Below are 16,354 nucleotides of genomic sequence, written 5' to 3'. Positions count from 1 at the left end.
AAATGACATAACATGAGCGAGGGAAGGTTTAGCAGTCAGGGAAGCACGGGGATAACAGGGTGAGTTTGAGGATGAATAAAACAAAACAACTCCCCTCTTGCTTCATTCCACATCGTGTTGAGGCCAGAGCACAGACAGCGCTCTCGCAGCGCTGTCACCCACAAAATAGAATCAATTATACACAAGCAGCCCCGAGCAGAGAGCTGACTTTACAGCCTGTGGCCTCTCCAGGGCTACACAGGGGTGCGTGTGTGAATAATTAGAGACGGTTAAAGCTGCCCTATTATTGCTATTTGACAACACTAGGGGTGAGGAGAGGGGCCAGGCCGAGGAAGGTTTACTTTTAAAACCCAGAGGAAATCTATTAGAAGCTTTACATAAGGCATATTTACACAGGGACTAGCAACATCTCTCTAACCTCGCCATGATTCCCCCTCTCCGCCACTCCTTTTTGAAACATTAGACATTCTCGCTCATCTTTTTTTTTCCCCCCTCTGATTTGAATCTGTCGACCCAGCAAAATCAACCGTTTCCCCCTCTTTCTGTTTTTCATTGGCGTCGGTCTTTCTGCAGGACAAAAGAAAAGAGAAGACAAAAAAACATGCACGCGGAAATCTAAGAACTAAAATCAGGAGTCGCACTGCTGTGAGCTGACATTGTTTGCTCAACAAAAATACATCATGGTTAATGCATGAGCTGTAATGGCCGTGCTGCTGTCAGTGCGCGGGGGCACTTAGTTGACCATACAGAGGCGGGAGGTAAACGTAAAGGACCACTTAGAGCCGGGCCATCTGTTAGCATGCCCGTGTGATACTGCAGGAGCATCAACGTCTTCCTGCAGACATGTAGAGGTGTTTACCCTGAAAGGTTTCCCCGTCTCACCCCTCTAATCCCTCTGATGAAAGCACAACATGCTTTGCGGCTCTGTGTGTGTGGGTTTATTTATTTTTTTGTCACGAGGTCACTCTCACTTTGCTGATTGATTGGTTTGACAGCTCACACTTGTTGACTTTACAGCAGGCGGCTGCTCTACAGGCAGAACTGGCTATCTTTACCCAGCTAGCTTCTGCTTTGATCCAACCAGGCCACCCTACTGCATGGTCTCATTCTCAAGCTCTGTGTGATGTTCTAAATATCTATGGCGGCATTATGGCGGCATCCTGCTGGGACTGCTGTCACGCATGAAAGAAGGCATACGTGTGTTGGTACAGTTGGTTGATCGTCTCGTATGAAAAGTTAAGAGTTTTCAGTTCATTAACTCCCTGAGACGACCCCCTACGGCTTGACGCATACTGCTGGCTGCGTTGTGCATGTGTGCAAATGTGCAAACATGTGTCTGCACATGCAGCCGCTTCTCTCACCCCCATGCCGTGCTTAATGGTGCGTGTCTCCCTTTCTGAACCACAAAATGTGTTTGTGGTGAGTGTTTCTGGATGTGAAACACAGTCCTCTTTCTTTTTTTTCTTTACATTGTATGTAACACAATACACTCCACTGCCAAAGCAGCGTGACACGCGAGTCATCGGAGTGTCACCTCTTCTCGTGTATGAGCAGAACCGTGTGTGTGTGTGTGTGTGAGGAAGCTAAACCCAAGGCAGACTGGTTTTACCATCTGTCCTTTCTGTGTCCTGTGAGTTCCCTGTGTAATTCAGACAAATGTCAGACTATGCGCAGGGGATGAGCTCTGACAAACTGCTCCAGACATTCTCAGTTCACATCACCCCCCCCCCCCCCCCCCCCCCCCCCCCCCCACCGGATGCTCCTGACGAGCTCTCTGTCACCTTCTCTCAGTCAGGACAGTGAGAACATTGGAAACTTCACGCTGCAATCATATGTTTCACCAAGAAGTCATTTCTCCCTGCACGGTGGAGAGGCATCAGAGATAATATACATTTGAGCGCAAAACTATATCGACTGGAACCAGTGCAAATGGCAGTTTTGCTGTCAGGATGGGACCTCCAGTAGCTGGAGTACTGAAGCATAACCTGCCTGTTTTATAGCTAATGTGATGCTAACCCGTTTCTCTCTCTCTCTCTCTCTCTCTCTCTCTCTCTCTCTCTCTCTCTCTCTCTCTCTCTCTGTCTCTGTCTCTGTCTCTCTCTCTCTCTCTGTGTGATTGTGTGTTGGCAGTATAAGGGCCAGGCCAACCTGCATGTGTTTGAGGACTGGTGTGGCTCCTCTATAGCCCAACTCAGAAAGAACCTGCACTTCCCTCACTACCCTCACGTAAGTAACAGCAGCAGACAACGGATTTCTATCTTCAAACAGAGGTAGTCACCAGCTAGAAATGACAAGCCTACTTCTCTCTGTCGATTTTGTTGATGAATTGTCACTAATTCGATCAGGGCCCGAGGAAATCCATTTTATTTTGTTCCCATATTTCACGATTCAAATTCATTTTCTCATCAGAAAAAGTGTATAATCATGTGGTGGATCAATACAATTATAATAGTTTAGAAGAAAATATTCAAATTTAAATCAATATCAATGAATTTGATGGACAATAAAGTGCTCCAAATGTAGCTGTTAGTGGGGAATTCCTCAGTTTTTTGGATGACTAACCCATCCCACAAGTTTTCCTTCAGCGCATGTCTTGCGTTCTCATTGGCTGTAGCTCCCCGGTTTGCGTCTTTGAACAGCGAGCGTCGAGCCAGTTTGTCTCTGATCTGGTGCTTTTGTTACGGAAGCTCCAAAAACTACCGGCGAGTGGAAAATCAGGATTAAAGTTGTGTAACGTGAACTCTGCCAGCCGTCTCAGAGGGCCTCTTCGACATGACTGTGTGTGGAGGAGCGCATAGGAGAGAAGCAGCGTTCCCTTAAATGAAACCAAAACATAGCGCGCAGTATTTTTCTTTTTATTCGGCTTCGTGGCTCTGCTAAATGCTAGACATGGAAGGGAAAACCCTGGTTTTCAGAAGTTGCACCCATATTTCAGCAAATTCCATGATATTCTGCATTTTATAGCTGATTAAATTTTTTGATTCAGTTCCACGACATCATAGGGCTCTAACCGAACTAATCTAAAGTTAACTCAATGACTTAGTGGAAAACGCCACAATTGAATTGTCAGTTGGAGGGTATGGTTCACTCATGTAAAATATGATATTGATTCTTATTTATTGTTGTAATAACCCAACAACTGCTTCATCTATAATCTGAATTCATGTCTGTTTCTCTCTGCAGACCAGAACCACACTGAAGAAGCTGGCAGTTGCTCCCAAGTGGAAGAACTATGGCCTGAGAATATTTGGCTTCCTTCACCCTTACAGAGATGGTAACTAGCTCGTCTTATTAGCGAGTCCTTCCTCTGAGTCTGGAGGGCCTTGGAGCATGTGTCCTTTACAAGAGTAGACAATTACCACAGCCCTCTCAATCCGAGCTCTTGAGGGCCACTGATATCGTGAATATTCACATTTTTCTTTGGGCGTAATGCCAAGGATCTCACAGCTAAACCTCATTGCAGGACCCTCATAGACCTACCCTAGAGTCCAGTTGCTATAGGAACTGAAAAAGCCTGAACACCCAAGTGCCCTCACACAATGAATTTATTAATTAGATTAACCTTCATTTCAGTCTCTTATGTAGCGTTTGCCGGTGTTATGGCTCTCTCCAGCTGACTGCTCAAAAGTCACACTATCTACAGGAAGCACTCGAACAAGTGCCCTTCACCTCACGCCGCCAGACGCAACCTTTTACATGCTATTGTAGTTTGATTGAGTGTTAAATAACCTGAGTTAGCCGCATAGAAATGCTTCGAGGTTATCCAGATTACAGACTATAAAACCTGCTCAGTGTCACTGTCATGACCTGCACCCATAGGCCCTGAGTGCAGTGGCTCTTTTATCATTCTGATTTACTCGCACACAAGTATAATTCATATGTGAGTTACACTTGGATATCAACCGGAAACGTTTGCATTTAGTATGTAGTTTATGTAGTAGATGTGTCTCTTTGGAGAATTCTTTCACACTGTAATAGAATATTGATTTGTTCTATATACATACTGTTACAAACAAACAACTGCAAAGTCACACTGACATTAAAAACAAAGTGTCGCAGGCATCAGCTTGAGGTGTGCATTGTTGAAGAAACCATTCAAGCCCAGTTCAGAAGTTGCTGTGGTGTTGTGAGTTTAATAATAAAGCATGCCGACATACCGGTGAACGTGCAGACACAGAGTAGACGTGTGCCGGTGAGTTGACCCGGAACAAATGAAAAATAATTTTATCCAGGGAGCCAGAGCAGTGTTTAGACTGTATGTAAATACTAGAAAACAAGGGAAGACTATGACCAGACGTAATGTGATTACAAGTGGAAACAAAGGGCAGGAAGGACACACAGTTGGCATCGCGTCGTTCAATGGGTCGACACAGCAGGGGGCCGGAGGTAACACCGCGGCGTCATTTGGTTTGAAAGTCTGGCCACAGTCTGTATTCTTCATCAGCATCAGATGAGAGGAAATTAGCTTTCTGTAGCTCCTACTATTGATAGTTTTGCCAGACACAATTGACATCTTGTGCATAATCGGCAAGTATCCTGATTATCTGCTTTTGTACTTAAAGACGATCTTAATTAAATAACTATACTGGCTGCCCTTTTAGATCTGTGCACAGATGTTCATTTCGATTACACTCACTATCATCTGGGATCATGCATGTCTACTTCCGCCAACGCACACTTTGATCATGTTTTTCCCCTCCAGGTGATTTCCAGTTCTCGGTATCGTCTGATGATAACTCTGAGTTCTGGCTGAGTCCTGATGAGAGTCCTCTCAACGCCAGACTGCTGGTCTATGTAGGACAGGTGAGCGCCACGCTGTGCTGCATTCTTGCATAATATCTGAACCACAGAGAGAGTCACTCCACTAAAAATCAAGAGTTCAGACTATTTTATGCTTTGTGATTCTCAGCGCTTTCACAAAGTACAGTCCCTGGCTTTAACAAATATTGCTTAGCAGCAAGCTTTTAGAGCAGGAAGAAACTAAATCACCCGGGGCCTAAGTAGCTCCTCAATGTCATGACTTAAATAGCAAAAAAACACTTTATATATTAAATACCTCTGGGAAGTCAAACCCTTATCATTAGAGTAACTTTATTATCTGATATGTTATTCAGGCTAACATGGCATCGAATGGATTCCCTTCTTTTTATGCACAATCATGCACACAGCAACATAGTGGATATGGGAAAACATTCTTTAGTGATTAATGGGATCGTAAGGGTTAAAAGCTAGTAGCTCGACCTTAAAGCAATGGGTGGGACACTGAGCAATCTGACCTTGTTTGTGTTTAGTAATCACCCGCTCACCTCATGTCACCACCCTAGCACGCAGGCTATCGCTCACCTCCAGCACGCAGCTCAGAATACAGGACTCTTAAATCCTCCTGTCGAACAGCCTGTGAAAAATGGTTTCCTTTTTCCATCTGTCATTGAAGTACCCTCTGCCCGCAATCGAATATAAGTCAAGCTGTGCTGCTACTGCCTTCACTGAGAAAGTTTTCCAGCTAAACCTTCTCAACTGTGTAAGAAGGAAAGGAAGCATAAGGGCCGAGCAGTGTTTGAACCGCACCGTATGAGTGCTCTGGGCAATTATGTGTTAAGAGTAAAAGTCCGGCTTTATCTTTATTCCAACAGGATGTGAGATGTCACCAGATTCCATGGGAGCTGAGATTAATTAGCTGGCCGCGATATTGATGTGACATTTAGCTGTGGAGAAATATCATCTCGTTAATGGCAGGGGATCGATGCTATGGCCAGGGATCACTCATCCTGCCACTGGCTGACAGGCCCCGCTGCCCCCTCTCGTCTTCAGAGACACATTGTGTTTCACAGATAGGAATCTCACTCTCCGCTGTGTTGCTCGTTATGTGACCCATCTGGCTGCATGAGTTTGAGTGGGTAAAAAGAGAAGAAAGATGTTGTTATTTTTGGATTCAGAACCTGAAATATGATTTACATTTTGCACAACTATTATGAGTTTGTGTTATATATATTAACTATACTTATGTCCTGGCACATCACAGGTTATATGCCAAAATCAGATGATGCAGTGCTTTGCCAATCTGAAAAGAAGGCTTACTGTCAAAGTTAGGAAACCAACCTCCCACTAATGTGAGGGGAATGTTCGGAAACCAACCTCCCACCAACGTTAGGGGAAAGTTAGGGAACCAACCTCCCACTATCATTGCTCATTCTAATGGCTGCTATTCCTGCTCTTTTTATAACCTGACTCACTGCTCCTAAAATACACATTGTATGTTGAAGGATTTTTACTTAATGTCAGTGGTCACAGCATCATCCTCAATCGTGAACTATATATGGAATGTGCTGCCATGAGACATCTAGCTGTGGTAGGACGAGAAGCAGGGTGCTGAAGTGTGTCCATGGCGTTTTCCGTGGAGACTCCTGTCAGCATTTCGTGGCTAGCTTTCGAATGTGATTGATATCTCCCGATTCCTCGCAGGACATCCTAATAAAAAGACGACATCATCTACAGAGGTCAATTCATGTCTTTCTCACACACACCACAAAAAACACACATATATGCAGACATAGAAACGTTCTCTATCGAGGCCCTTTCATCCTGGCAGTTACCTTCAAACACATCCTGTTGAAGAACACGGACCCTGAGTGGTTTCTAATATCTAAAATCTGTGGGCACACAAATGTACTCAATAAGAGGATCACCCATTATCCCGCCTTGGCATTAATCATATTTTTTTTTGCCGTCAGCTAATCTGTAACGAGATTTTCCTTCAATCAGAATGTCCGACGGCTCCCGCAGAGCTTTCCCCAGAACCAGACCAGCTGGTCTGAAATTGAGAGAGCCTCATGAGTAGCACAGAGCATGTGTGTGCAATTTGATGCGTGTGTGTTTTCATGCACCGGTGTAGTGCTCATGTCTGTGTGTTTGTGCAGACACATGACAGCACTGATGTATGTCATATGTGATATGAAACCTGTCTTGTCTAGTTCACAAAGAGATACGCATATGGGACGCACAGGAAACTGGGTCAGGGAAGTGGAATCAATGTGAGACTCACCAGCAACATTAGCTGCTCATTGTCAGATAGACAAGGCTGTAACTGGAAACAGCAACTATTAAATAACCTATATTATGACCCAAGATTAAGACACTGAACTGTGTTTAGCAACTGAAAGGGAATTAAGGTTATTCATGAAATTACTTTTTCTTAATATATAAGAATTTTGCTCCAAAATGAACATCTGAAAACCAAACATGTAAAAAACTAAACAGACCCTTTCCCATATTGACTGCTCGGGTCACCCTAGTTTATGGATATATAACAGTGTATAATAATAATATAGTTTTCTATCGGCCCTTTATTTCCACCAAAGACATTTTGACACGTCACAGAAAGAAAATGACAGGTGTGACTCATACGTAAATAATACTTTTTCTTCATGACTTTCAGGGTTCTACTATTGTGCGTGCTTGCTCTTTGTCACGCTGTCAACAGAAAGAAGCCGTCGTTAATGTAATTAGTAGAGCTTGTGCTTTGCCTGCTGTGACAAATCAGAATGTCTGCCGTGAAACGATCCGTTCTGGTGTTTTTCAGATTCTTTATTGGCAGGTAACAACATCTGTCTAAAAATAACAAATAGCACACTTTGGATTGAAAAACCATGACAAAGCATAGAATGGAGTTGAAATTTCCAAAATCTTTGCATCAAGGAATAAACATTCAGGGTGGAAAATGGATTCCCCCGAGATGACACTTTTAAATAGGCAATCCATCACAGCCTTTTCACTTTTCACTTTTATTCTTCTTCCAGTTACATTAGTGTTTGCAAAACGTTTGATTCACACGACTCTAACAGCTGTAACAGCAGCCATTGATCATGTAACTTTGACAACAATAAAAACAGACATGAGGATAATTGTGATGGATCATCAGACTCAAGCCAGTTTGAAGTATCTGCAGATTGATGTTACGCCAAAGTGAATGAGAATCAGTGTCTGCCTCGAGGGAGGGGGAAAAACAACTTTCTAAACCCACTTCCTTTCTAAACACACTTCCTTCTCATGAACACTCTATACATGATCCCACGTGGGCACACAAATGTGCCCACGACGAGTGCACCCAGAGGTCACGAGCAGTGCAGTCCAAAGATGATTTATCAACGAAGTAGCGGTCGTAGAGAACATTACGAAGACATATGTACGGTAGATCTGTGAACTCTGTCTTTGCGTCTGTTCTTGCATGTGCTGTGGTGAGCGAGGGAGAGAGCGACCTGTACCCGGCATGTAGTTCGCTGGTGGAACAGTTAATGGGTGTCCCCTCTCAATAAACTACACACTGTGTACAGAACACACTACTAATAAATATGTCCTGTAGATCTCAAAAATGGGCCAATATTCTTTTTTTTCCAGTATATATTTTTTTAAAGGAGCATCGTGTAAAACTTAGTGGCATAGTGGGGAGGTTGCAAATTGCACAATCATTCTTAGTTTAACATAATTATACACCAATGAAAACATAGTTATGAATATTATATTCCATTTCTGCCGTTAAATCCTCCTTAATCCTATACACTGCTCTTTTTTAAGTTGCGCTGTGGAATAACTGCCCTTTTATTTAATTGAGTAAGTTGCAGACTTTACCGGTTCCAATAGACCTTTCTCATTGAGGACATTTTTACTTAAATGGCAAGAAAAACATGGGTGTAAATAATGGGTTCGTTCCATTGGGGTTTACTAGGGACCCACCATGTACAATGCCAGGGTCATGGCATGGACACAGCTTAAATGGAGTGTGGCCATTATTGCAACAAGAAGAATGCCACCATTCTTCTCTCGTGCATTTCTAGAAATGTCAGGTTTCTTCATGAATGAATGCATGAAAGCAACTGTATGCAGGCCTCTCGCCTCTCACACAAAAACGTTGGGAGTCCAAGTTCAATTGAAATACAGAGTGAAGACGAGACACGACAAGAGAAAGAAAACACATGTATATATTTTATATATTATATTATATATTATATAAAATATTATATCACAGGTCAGCTCTTTTTCTATTACTTCTCTCTTCACATTTGGAGAGAAAAAAGAGGGTATAGAGAAGAAGTTGACCGAGAGAGGAGTAATGTCTCCATAGCTCCAGTACACACTCATTTTTCTTAGATTTCTTGACCCTGTGTTGTGTTTCATTCTTCGGTGTTTCAGGGCCAGTGGGCGTCTGAAATTAGTTTTCTCGAGGCGCCTGCATATGTGGGTGAGCTTCACACAGACACAGTGTTTGTGTCCGTGTGAGAGAGGTTATGCTAGAGCACGGCTGGTGTGTGTGTGTGTGTGTGTGTGTGTGTGTGTGTGTGTGTGTGTGTCTGGGTTGTTTGTCTGCTTTGTTGTTTGAGAAGTGTAGTCCCCAAGTTCCCTGCCTTAATGCTCTGAGGAGACTTCTGAAGTAGCAACACAATAAGACAATATGCCGGTGAGGGGGTGTGTTTTAAAATGTAAAATGTGTCATGGCCCCTCATGACTCCCCCCCCCCTCTTACTCTGGTGAGGAGATGGTGCTCTCAATAAGCAATGACTCATCGTTCAGCGAGACATCTTTTCTGTGCGCACACGTGTGTATTTCTCATGTCTATACGGCATGTGCACGCGTCCCTTGGAGAACATCTGCCGCTCTCATGGGAAAGCTGAGGCGCTGCGTGTGTTTTGTCATTGTGACATTGACTTTGATCCTGCCATTGTTCACACACGGCTGATAGACCAACCGACGAGGAAGAAAAGAGACATGCAACCTTTCATTTTGGCAAATTTGCTCCTTGACACCGATGCTTTTCTCCTTTTGTGTGAAGCTGCATGTTTTTAAAATCCTCAATTTACAGCTTTTTCTCAAAAGAATCTGGAGGATCTAAAAGCCTGTGGAAGGAGATTGTTTGAACAGATGATTCATGTGAAGGAAATGGATAGGCGTGCAGGAAATGTTCATGAGCTGCTTTATGAATTCAGAACCTTCTGAAACATCATTTGCAGTATATTGAGCTGGGAAAAGGTGTCGCAGCTTTGTATGTACCATTATGAATGAGGATGTTTAAAAATAGCTTGTGTCAGGCAATGTAGAAGTTGAAAATCTCAGTCCTCAGAAGCTCAGAAGTATAATTTATTGAATAAATGTGTATTGATTTTAAAGAAAAGTTTCCATCGCATATGTAAGTTTAGTAAATGAGCTTAATCTGCTACCGAGCACACGCTTTCATTTGAATATTCTCTCCCAGTCATTTTAACGTCCAGCATTCCTCCGGTGCCGGAGGAGGAATATGTGAGGTAACTGTTGCTGTGGAAATGTACTCCGGCAGCAGCAGGCTGTGGGCATCGGAGTGAAGGCACAGTAGCGCACATTGTGTCCTCCTCTCCTGCCAACTGCTTCACAGAGGCTCTCGGAGGCTTTGGCACAGCCGGGGGCCTGGTTGGTTTAGGGCCGACATTACTGCCTGCTTTTTTTGAGGTTTTCTTACCATCGTGGTTCTCTTCTCATGCCAGCAAACACGCTCAGAGGTGCAGTTGTATAATTGCCATTTCACATGTGTGTGTTCACGTGTGTCATTGTGTTGTAGGTGTGCGTGATTGTGCTCAGCTGCTCTCCGTGAAAACATCGTGGTACCCAGAGTGAGGATCAGCAGCTATTTACAAGCTGAAAGGCTCTTGTGATGTGTTAACACAACGCGCCACAATGTTTTCAGACCAGTTTCAAGCCCTGAAGTGTGGCCAGCACAAACAATTAAAGGCATGCCCACTATGATCTTAGTGTTATTCTTTCATTATGGATCAGCAGCAGCAGGGGCCCTAATTAGCCGCGTTGGCTTGCTGAGGAAATGAATGGGCACTGATTCGACCGCAGGGCTGAAGCCGGAGCCCCAAGCGTCTGATGAGCCGGCTTCTTAGTCTCAGCATTGGCAGGGAATGACTATTTCTGATTTGCTGTCTCTTTATAGCCATTTGTGCTCAGGACTAGCCTCCTGATTGACTCCCCCTGTTGCTTCTGGGCATATTATTTTGTTTTTCCAATTTACTCTTCATTTTCTGTGCTATCATAACCACCATCCTACCTATTTACAGACACGATCCTTCCAATCGGTGCCTAGAAATCATAAAGTTGGGGTTTTTATATTTCTAAAATGGATTTTTGTCAGCGTGAATACTCTGCAGTTGCAATCTGTGCTTTGTTTCTTACGCTGCTCTTATTCCCTGCTCTCTCACACTCGCTCTGATCTGTGTCTCCTGTCTTGTGTGTTTCAGCTGGGTACCGAGTGGACAGCTCCAGGCGAGTTCAGCAAGTTCAGGTCCCAGTCCTCCAAGTCTGTGCAGTAAGTACCTGTGACAACTGCGCACGTTTCTTAACGGCTCAGTTAATACACTCTCAAGCCAGCACAGAGCCCCAACGGAGGCCCTGCTAGCATCGAACAATACGCTTCACAAATACACACCACCACTGGAGCTCCTTTTAGGACTGGTCGTGTGGTTGTTACTGAAAGTGTCCCTCTAACTCTTGAGAGGCAGTTTGCACCGATCATGCCCGGTGTAGAGTCAATTCATGTCGATCTGCAGCCTCTTTTACAACATAATTGCTTCAGAGGGCTTTTACTGCTCATAAGAAGGAGGAAATTGATTGCTCAAGCAGGTGGTTGTGTCTCTTCTGTGTGCAGGTGTGCACTTCCATGTATGTATGCATTAACATATCTGGAATAGTCTCATCAGGTGTCAGAGTGCTGAGGACCATTACAGTTGAAATGCCTCTCTCTCTAATTGTAAGATGAGAACGTATTTTCCTATCAGCTCCTCTCAGGTTCCCCACATCTCTCTCCCCAACTGCTGGGAGCTGCTCGCGTAAAAGCACCCTTTAATATGAGCACTGATCTGCAGTCAGTTTGCCTCTACAGTCATTGTTAAGTTGATGTTATTATGCAGCAAGAGAAGAACTCCTAAAGAATGGCGCTTCTTTTCATTTGCCCGATTGGATGAAGATGTAGAGTGCTGGCTTTAATTATTTTTAGTGAAAGTTCAGAATATTTTAGCACTTCTAAACGGTGCAAGTTGGATGATGAACACACACAATGAAGACAAAGAAAAAACTCTTTCAAATGCTGTAAGCTTTGGGTGATGGAAACAAAGTCACTTTCAGTGTGAGACATTCTTATCATGGTCGACTGACGAGACAAGTACAAGAACTGGTCAAATCAGCGTGCGAGCTTCTAACGTTCAAGGTCCCTGCCGCACATACTATGTATCATCTTGCACCTCTCTCTCTCTCTGTCTCTCTCTCTCTGTCTCTCTCTCTCTCTCTCTCTCTCTCTCTCTGTCTCTCTCTCTCTCTGTCTCTCGCTCTCGCTCTCTCTGTCTCTCTCTGTCTCTCTGTCTCTCTCTGTGTGCATTACTTCGTCCATATACTATGGCTCAAATAAACACGGCTGGATATCCAAGTCAGCCAAAACTGTAAAATGTATCCATGTCACAGCTCGTTTGCAATACAAGCAAAGAAAACAAGGATGTTCTGATTAGATTCCACTTTATTTCCACAATGTAGAGCATGCAAGCCTCCTGGCTACCCAGAGGTGGAGACGAGAAATCCAAGCTGAAAAAAACCTCCTGTGGTTCTTCCTTGCATCCGACTACATCACTGTCGCGTCACATGACGACGCTGGATGGAGAAAGAAGAACTCATTTTGCAGCTGCAAACTCAGCTTTCTCTGCCAATAAAGTAGAGGAATACAGAACAATGTATTCAATCGACTATATTTGCCATCAACACTGATCGGACATCCACGTAAAAGGTGGTACATTTTCAGAACATAATATCGAGATGTATCACGACATACACAGGTTGATACGAAATCACATGCAGGCAATGAACTGTCCACTGTGACGCAACATATGACACCAACACTGTGTTGTGTGCAAAACAAAGCATCAAAAACAGATTTTGTTTGACTTTCAACTACTTCATTCATCTGTAGGACAGTTACATAATGTGATCGTAGCATCGTGATACAATTCTGCTTAAAGTCGATGAAGGATACTAGTGAGCACAACCCAAACCGAAAGCCATCGCATGCCGGTAGGACAAGAAGTAAAACTAGAGTGCACGCGTGATAACATACTAGATGATGAAATATACATTGAAACGTGTAATGCGTCATAGAAACAGTGAAACGCTTTAATCGTTTATTTGCTCATGAATCAGGTTGCAATGCAGTGATGGCATCATCAGCATCAGCATCACCAGCAGCATTAATGGACCTCTCTAGTTGGTGACAGTGAATTTGGCGCTCCGGAACATCAGCTGATGATCTGAGTGGCGCTAAAGACTTTGTGATCTTGACTGAACTTATGAGTGATATACATGACCTACATTTGGGGAATAATAGAGAACTGTGAAGCCCAAGTTGGTACTAGTTATCGTACATTTTACTGATATAACACAACACACTCACACGGGCCAAAGGCCCTGATCTTCCTCATCCCACAGACCATTTGTCTCATGTGTTTTTATTTTTACAGAAGAGTTTTAAAATAATATTAACGAAATAGATTGCTTAATATCAGAACATGTTACTTGTGGAGTTTTACCCATACGTTAAAATACAAATGGTATCGTGCAAGACAATCGTGCATGTAGTCATTTTACATCAATATAGCGGTGACCAACATCATGCAAGGAAGACTGCAATTCCAATCTATGGAAGACATTCAGCGAGAGTGTCTTATGGCATACATCATATTCTTTGCTTTAATTTGATGTTGCTGTTAATTCAGTCAGACTCACTGCATCGCGCCGATGTCTCATCATGTGTCAAGGTCTCATCACTGTTTACGTATCATTCTGAGAGGGATTATTACGATTTATAAAACCACAAAACAAATGTCACTGCTTTTAAAAAAAAACATGCCTATATTGAACTTTCTTCCTCCCCTTTTGAAAAAAACCCCACATTGGCACACCATAATGTAATGAATGACAATCCATCAATGCCAGAAGGGACTGAAGGCAGACCAGGACCTGTTGGCGGGTGTTTGTCTGTGCGTGGGACTAACTCGTCCTGGTGAGCACAGAAGGCACACCAGACTACAAGGGAGCAACGAGATATGACAAAAGACTCAGTAGACTAAGTAGACGAAGAAGAGAGATGATGAGGAGGAGGCAGCTGAAAGCTTTTTTCTGTTTTCTCCTCCTGTCTGACAAGTGTCTCGCGTTCTCCGACAATAACAAGAACAAAGCAACCAAGTGTGCAGGCAGAATGCGGCAGGGACATTAAACACACCGCTCAGTGGAGGAAGTTGTGGTGGAAAGTAACTAAGTACATTTACTCAGGTAACCCGAACCCTTTACTTTAATTTTGAAGTACTTGTACTTTACTTGAGTATTTCCACTACTTTATACCTCTACTCCACTACACTTCAGAGGCCAATATTGTGCTTTTTACTCCATTGCATTTTTTTAACACCTTTAATTTCTAGTTACTTTGCAGATTTCGATTAATGATGATCAGAAAATAAATGATGATGATGTTTTGTCATACGTTAAGATAAGACTCCATTGTTTCCCCGGGGGAAATTCATCAAGCTGCCTAGCAGCATATATTGTAATTAAAATGAGCATTTATCAGCTGCACCATTAAAGTCATTGATGCGTCAATAATCATATTCAAATAAAATAATGTACTTTATGCAGGACATTTACCTGCAATACATGTGTGTGCGTACATATAGCTTTATTTAAGTATTTTAACTGCAGCATAGCTTCCCACAGTCTGTCCGTGCTGTCAGTAATACAATTGCCCACTCAAGGAGAACTGTTGCAGAGAACATGCCTCCGCTGTGTGCTCTCTACCCCACTGAGACACTGTGATATTTATCACCCCACACATACACACCCATTGTTGCTCCCTACCATCTCTCAAAATCTGTTTTTATATGTCCTACCCTGATGTGTAAAGCTCTTCATGATTCCACCATCATTTCATAAAAGTCTTGGTTAAGATAATTCAGCGAAATCTACTTTGATGTTTCTGTGTGGGCGTGCGTGAGAGAAGATGTTTGTTTTTTGGGCACGTAAGCAAATGCATATACGTCTGTGCATTAATGTGCATTTGTTTGTGGAATGCCGTGACATTTGAAATTCCTCTCTGCATCTGATGACTTTATTGAAACATCCCGAGGCAAAGGCAGTGTGTTCGTCATCCGGGCGTTTCCTCTGCTGCACTGTGCGACATCCATCCCTCACACACCATTACACTCAACCTGTTTGTAGCAAAGCTGATCTGCTCCTGAGCGGGGCAAATTGTGCGTGCAGCGGGATTAATCGCCGTGCATTCATAAAAAGGAATTCTTCTAATTAGATGGGATAGAACTGAGATGAGCAAATTAGCAGAACAGAACAAGATATCATTGTCTAAAATTCTTCTTTTTTTTTAAACTGTGTACAGCAATAATAAATCAGTCATTAGACAGATTGTATCACCTGGTAATTTAAAACATTTGTAAACCTGATAAAAAAACTAATTTAGTGTTTATAGAATATTACACTCAATTGTGTAAAATGGAAAGCCACTGTGAAAATTATTATTCATCACATACAAGGCTAAAGCTAACCACTGGCAACGTGATCCTTTTGTGCAATTTGTTATTATAAGAGTAAGTTCAGGGCCATCGGAGTCTATTTATAGACTCCATTCTACCACAAAGCTGCAACTTAAAACAGCTTTCACAATTGATGTGCTGCCGGTCCTAGTTATTATCACGTTGAGCCCAAAACAGGAAGAAATGAGACAAAAGTAAAGTGAAAATGGAGCATAAAAGAATGCAGTTGAATGGTGGCGAGCAGAACAACAGCCAAACAGAGGGCAGTCGTCCGAAATGTAATTGAACAGAGAGAGCAAAAGCAGAATGAAACGCAACAGACAAGGTTGTAGAGACCCTGTTTTCTGTGCGGGGTGTTTTTTTAACCTTCTTTCTTTTCTCGCGCTCTGGACTGGGGTTACTTATTCGTCTCGGTTCATTGGAGCTGTACAGCCGACTGTCGTAGAGCTGAGAGAGCAGTGACTAATGGCTGCTGCAGGGTTGAATCATATTGTCAGGGAATGAAACATATTGTTGTTGAGGGGTTCACTTGAAGCACTTCTCTCTACTGTTGGAGGTCTCCACACAATGCATTCAAAGGCTACTTGAAACCACACACATAAATAAAAATATATATATAATATATATATATTATACCACCTTTTCATACCCTTTTCCCCATCAGCCCCTCATTCTATCTCTCACTCACTCACTTTCTATGGCATTCTCTCTCTAACGCCACAATGGCATTTACATTTGGGGAGGAAATTTGA

The 16,354-nt window shown here is 43.0% G+C and overlaps 1 protein-coding gene across 1 annotated transcript in view; it reads left to right on the top strand.

Annotated features, from left to right (window-relative positions):
* The window catches only part of b4galnt4a (beta-1,4-N-acetyl-galactosaminyl transferase 4a), a 117,688-nt gene that overhangs the window by 72,680 nt on the left and 28,654 nt on the right, over positions 1-16,354 (top strand). Inside the window, exons 4-7 of the mRNA XM_079278291.1 lie at positions 2,131-2,226; positions 3,184-3,274; positions 4,703-4,803; positions 11,265-11,332. Coding sequence (XP_079134417.1) covers positions 2,131-2,226; positions 3,184-3,274; positions 4,703-4,803; positions 11,265-11,332 — 356 coding nt within the window. The remainder of the gene's footprint in view (positions 1-2,130; positions 2,227-3,183; positions 3,275-4,702; positions 4,804-11,264; positions 11,333-16,354) is intronic.

Source organism: Melanostigma gelatinosum, assembly GCF_949748355.1.
Source record: "Melanostigma gelatinosum genome assembly, chromosome: 1".
Classification (NCBI taxonomy): domain Eukaryota; kingdom Metazoa; phylum Chordata; class Actinopteri; order Perciformes; family Zoarcidae; genus Melanostigma; species Melanostigma gelatinosum.
The sequence above is the reverse complement of the archived record's forward strand: the minus strand, read 5'-3'. Positions and strand labels throughout refer to the sequence as shown.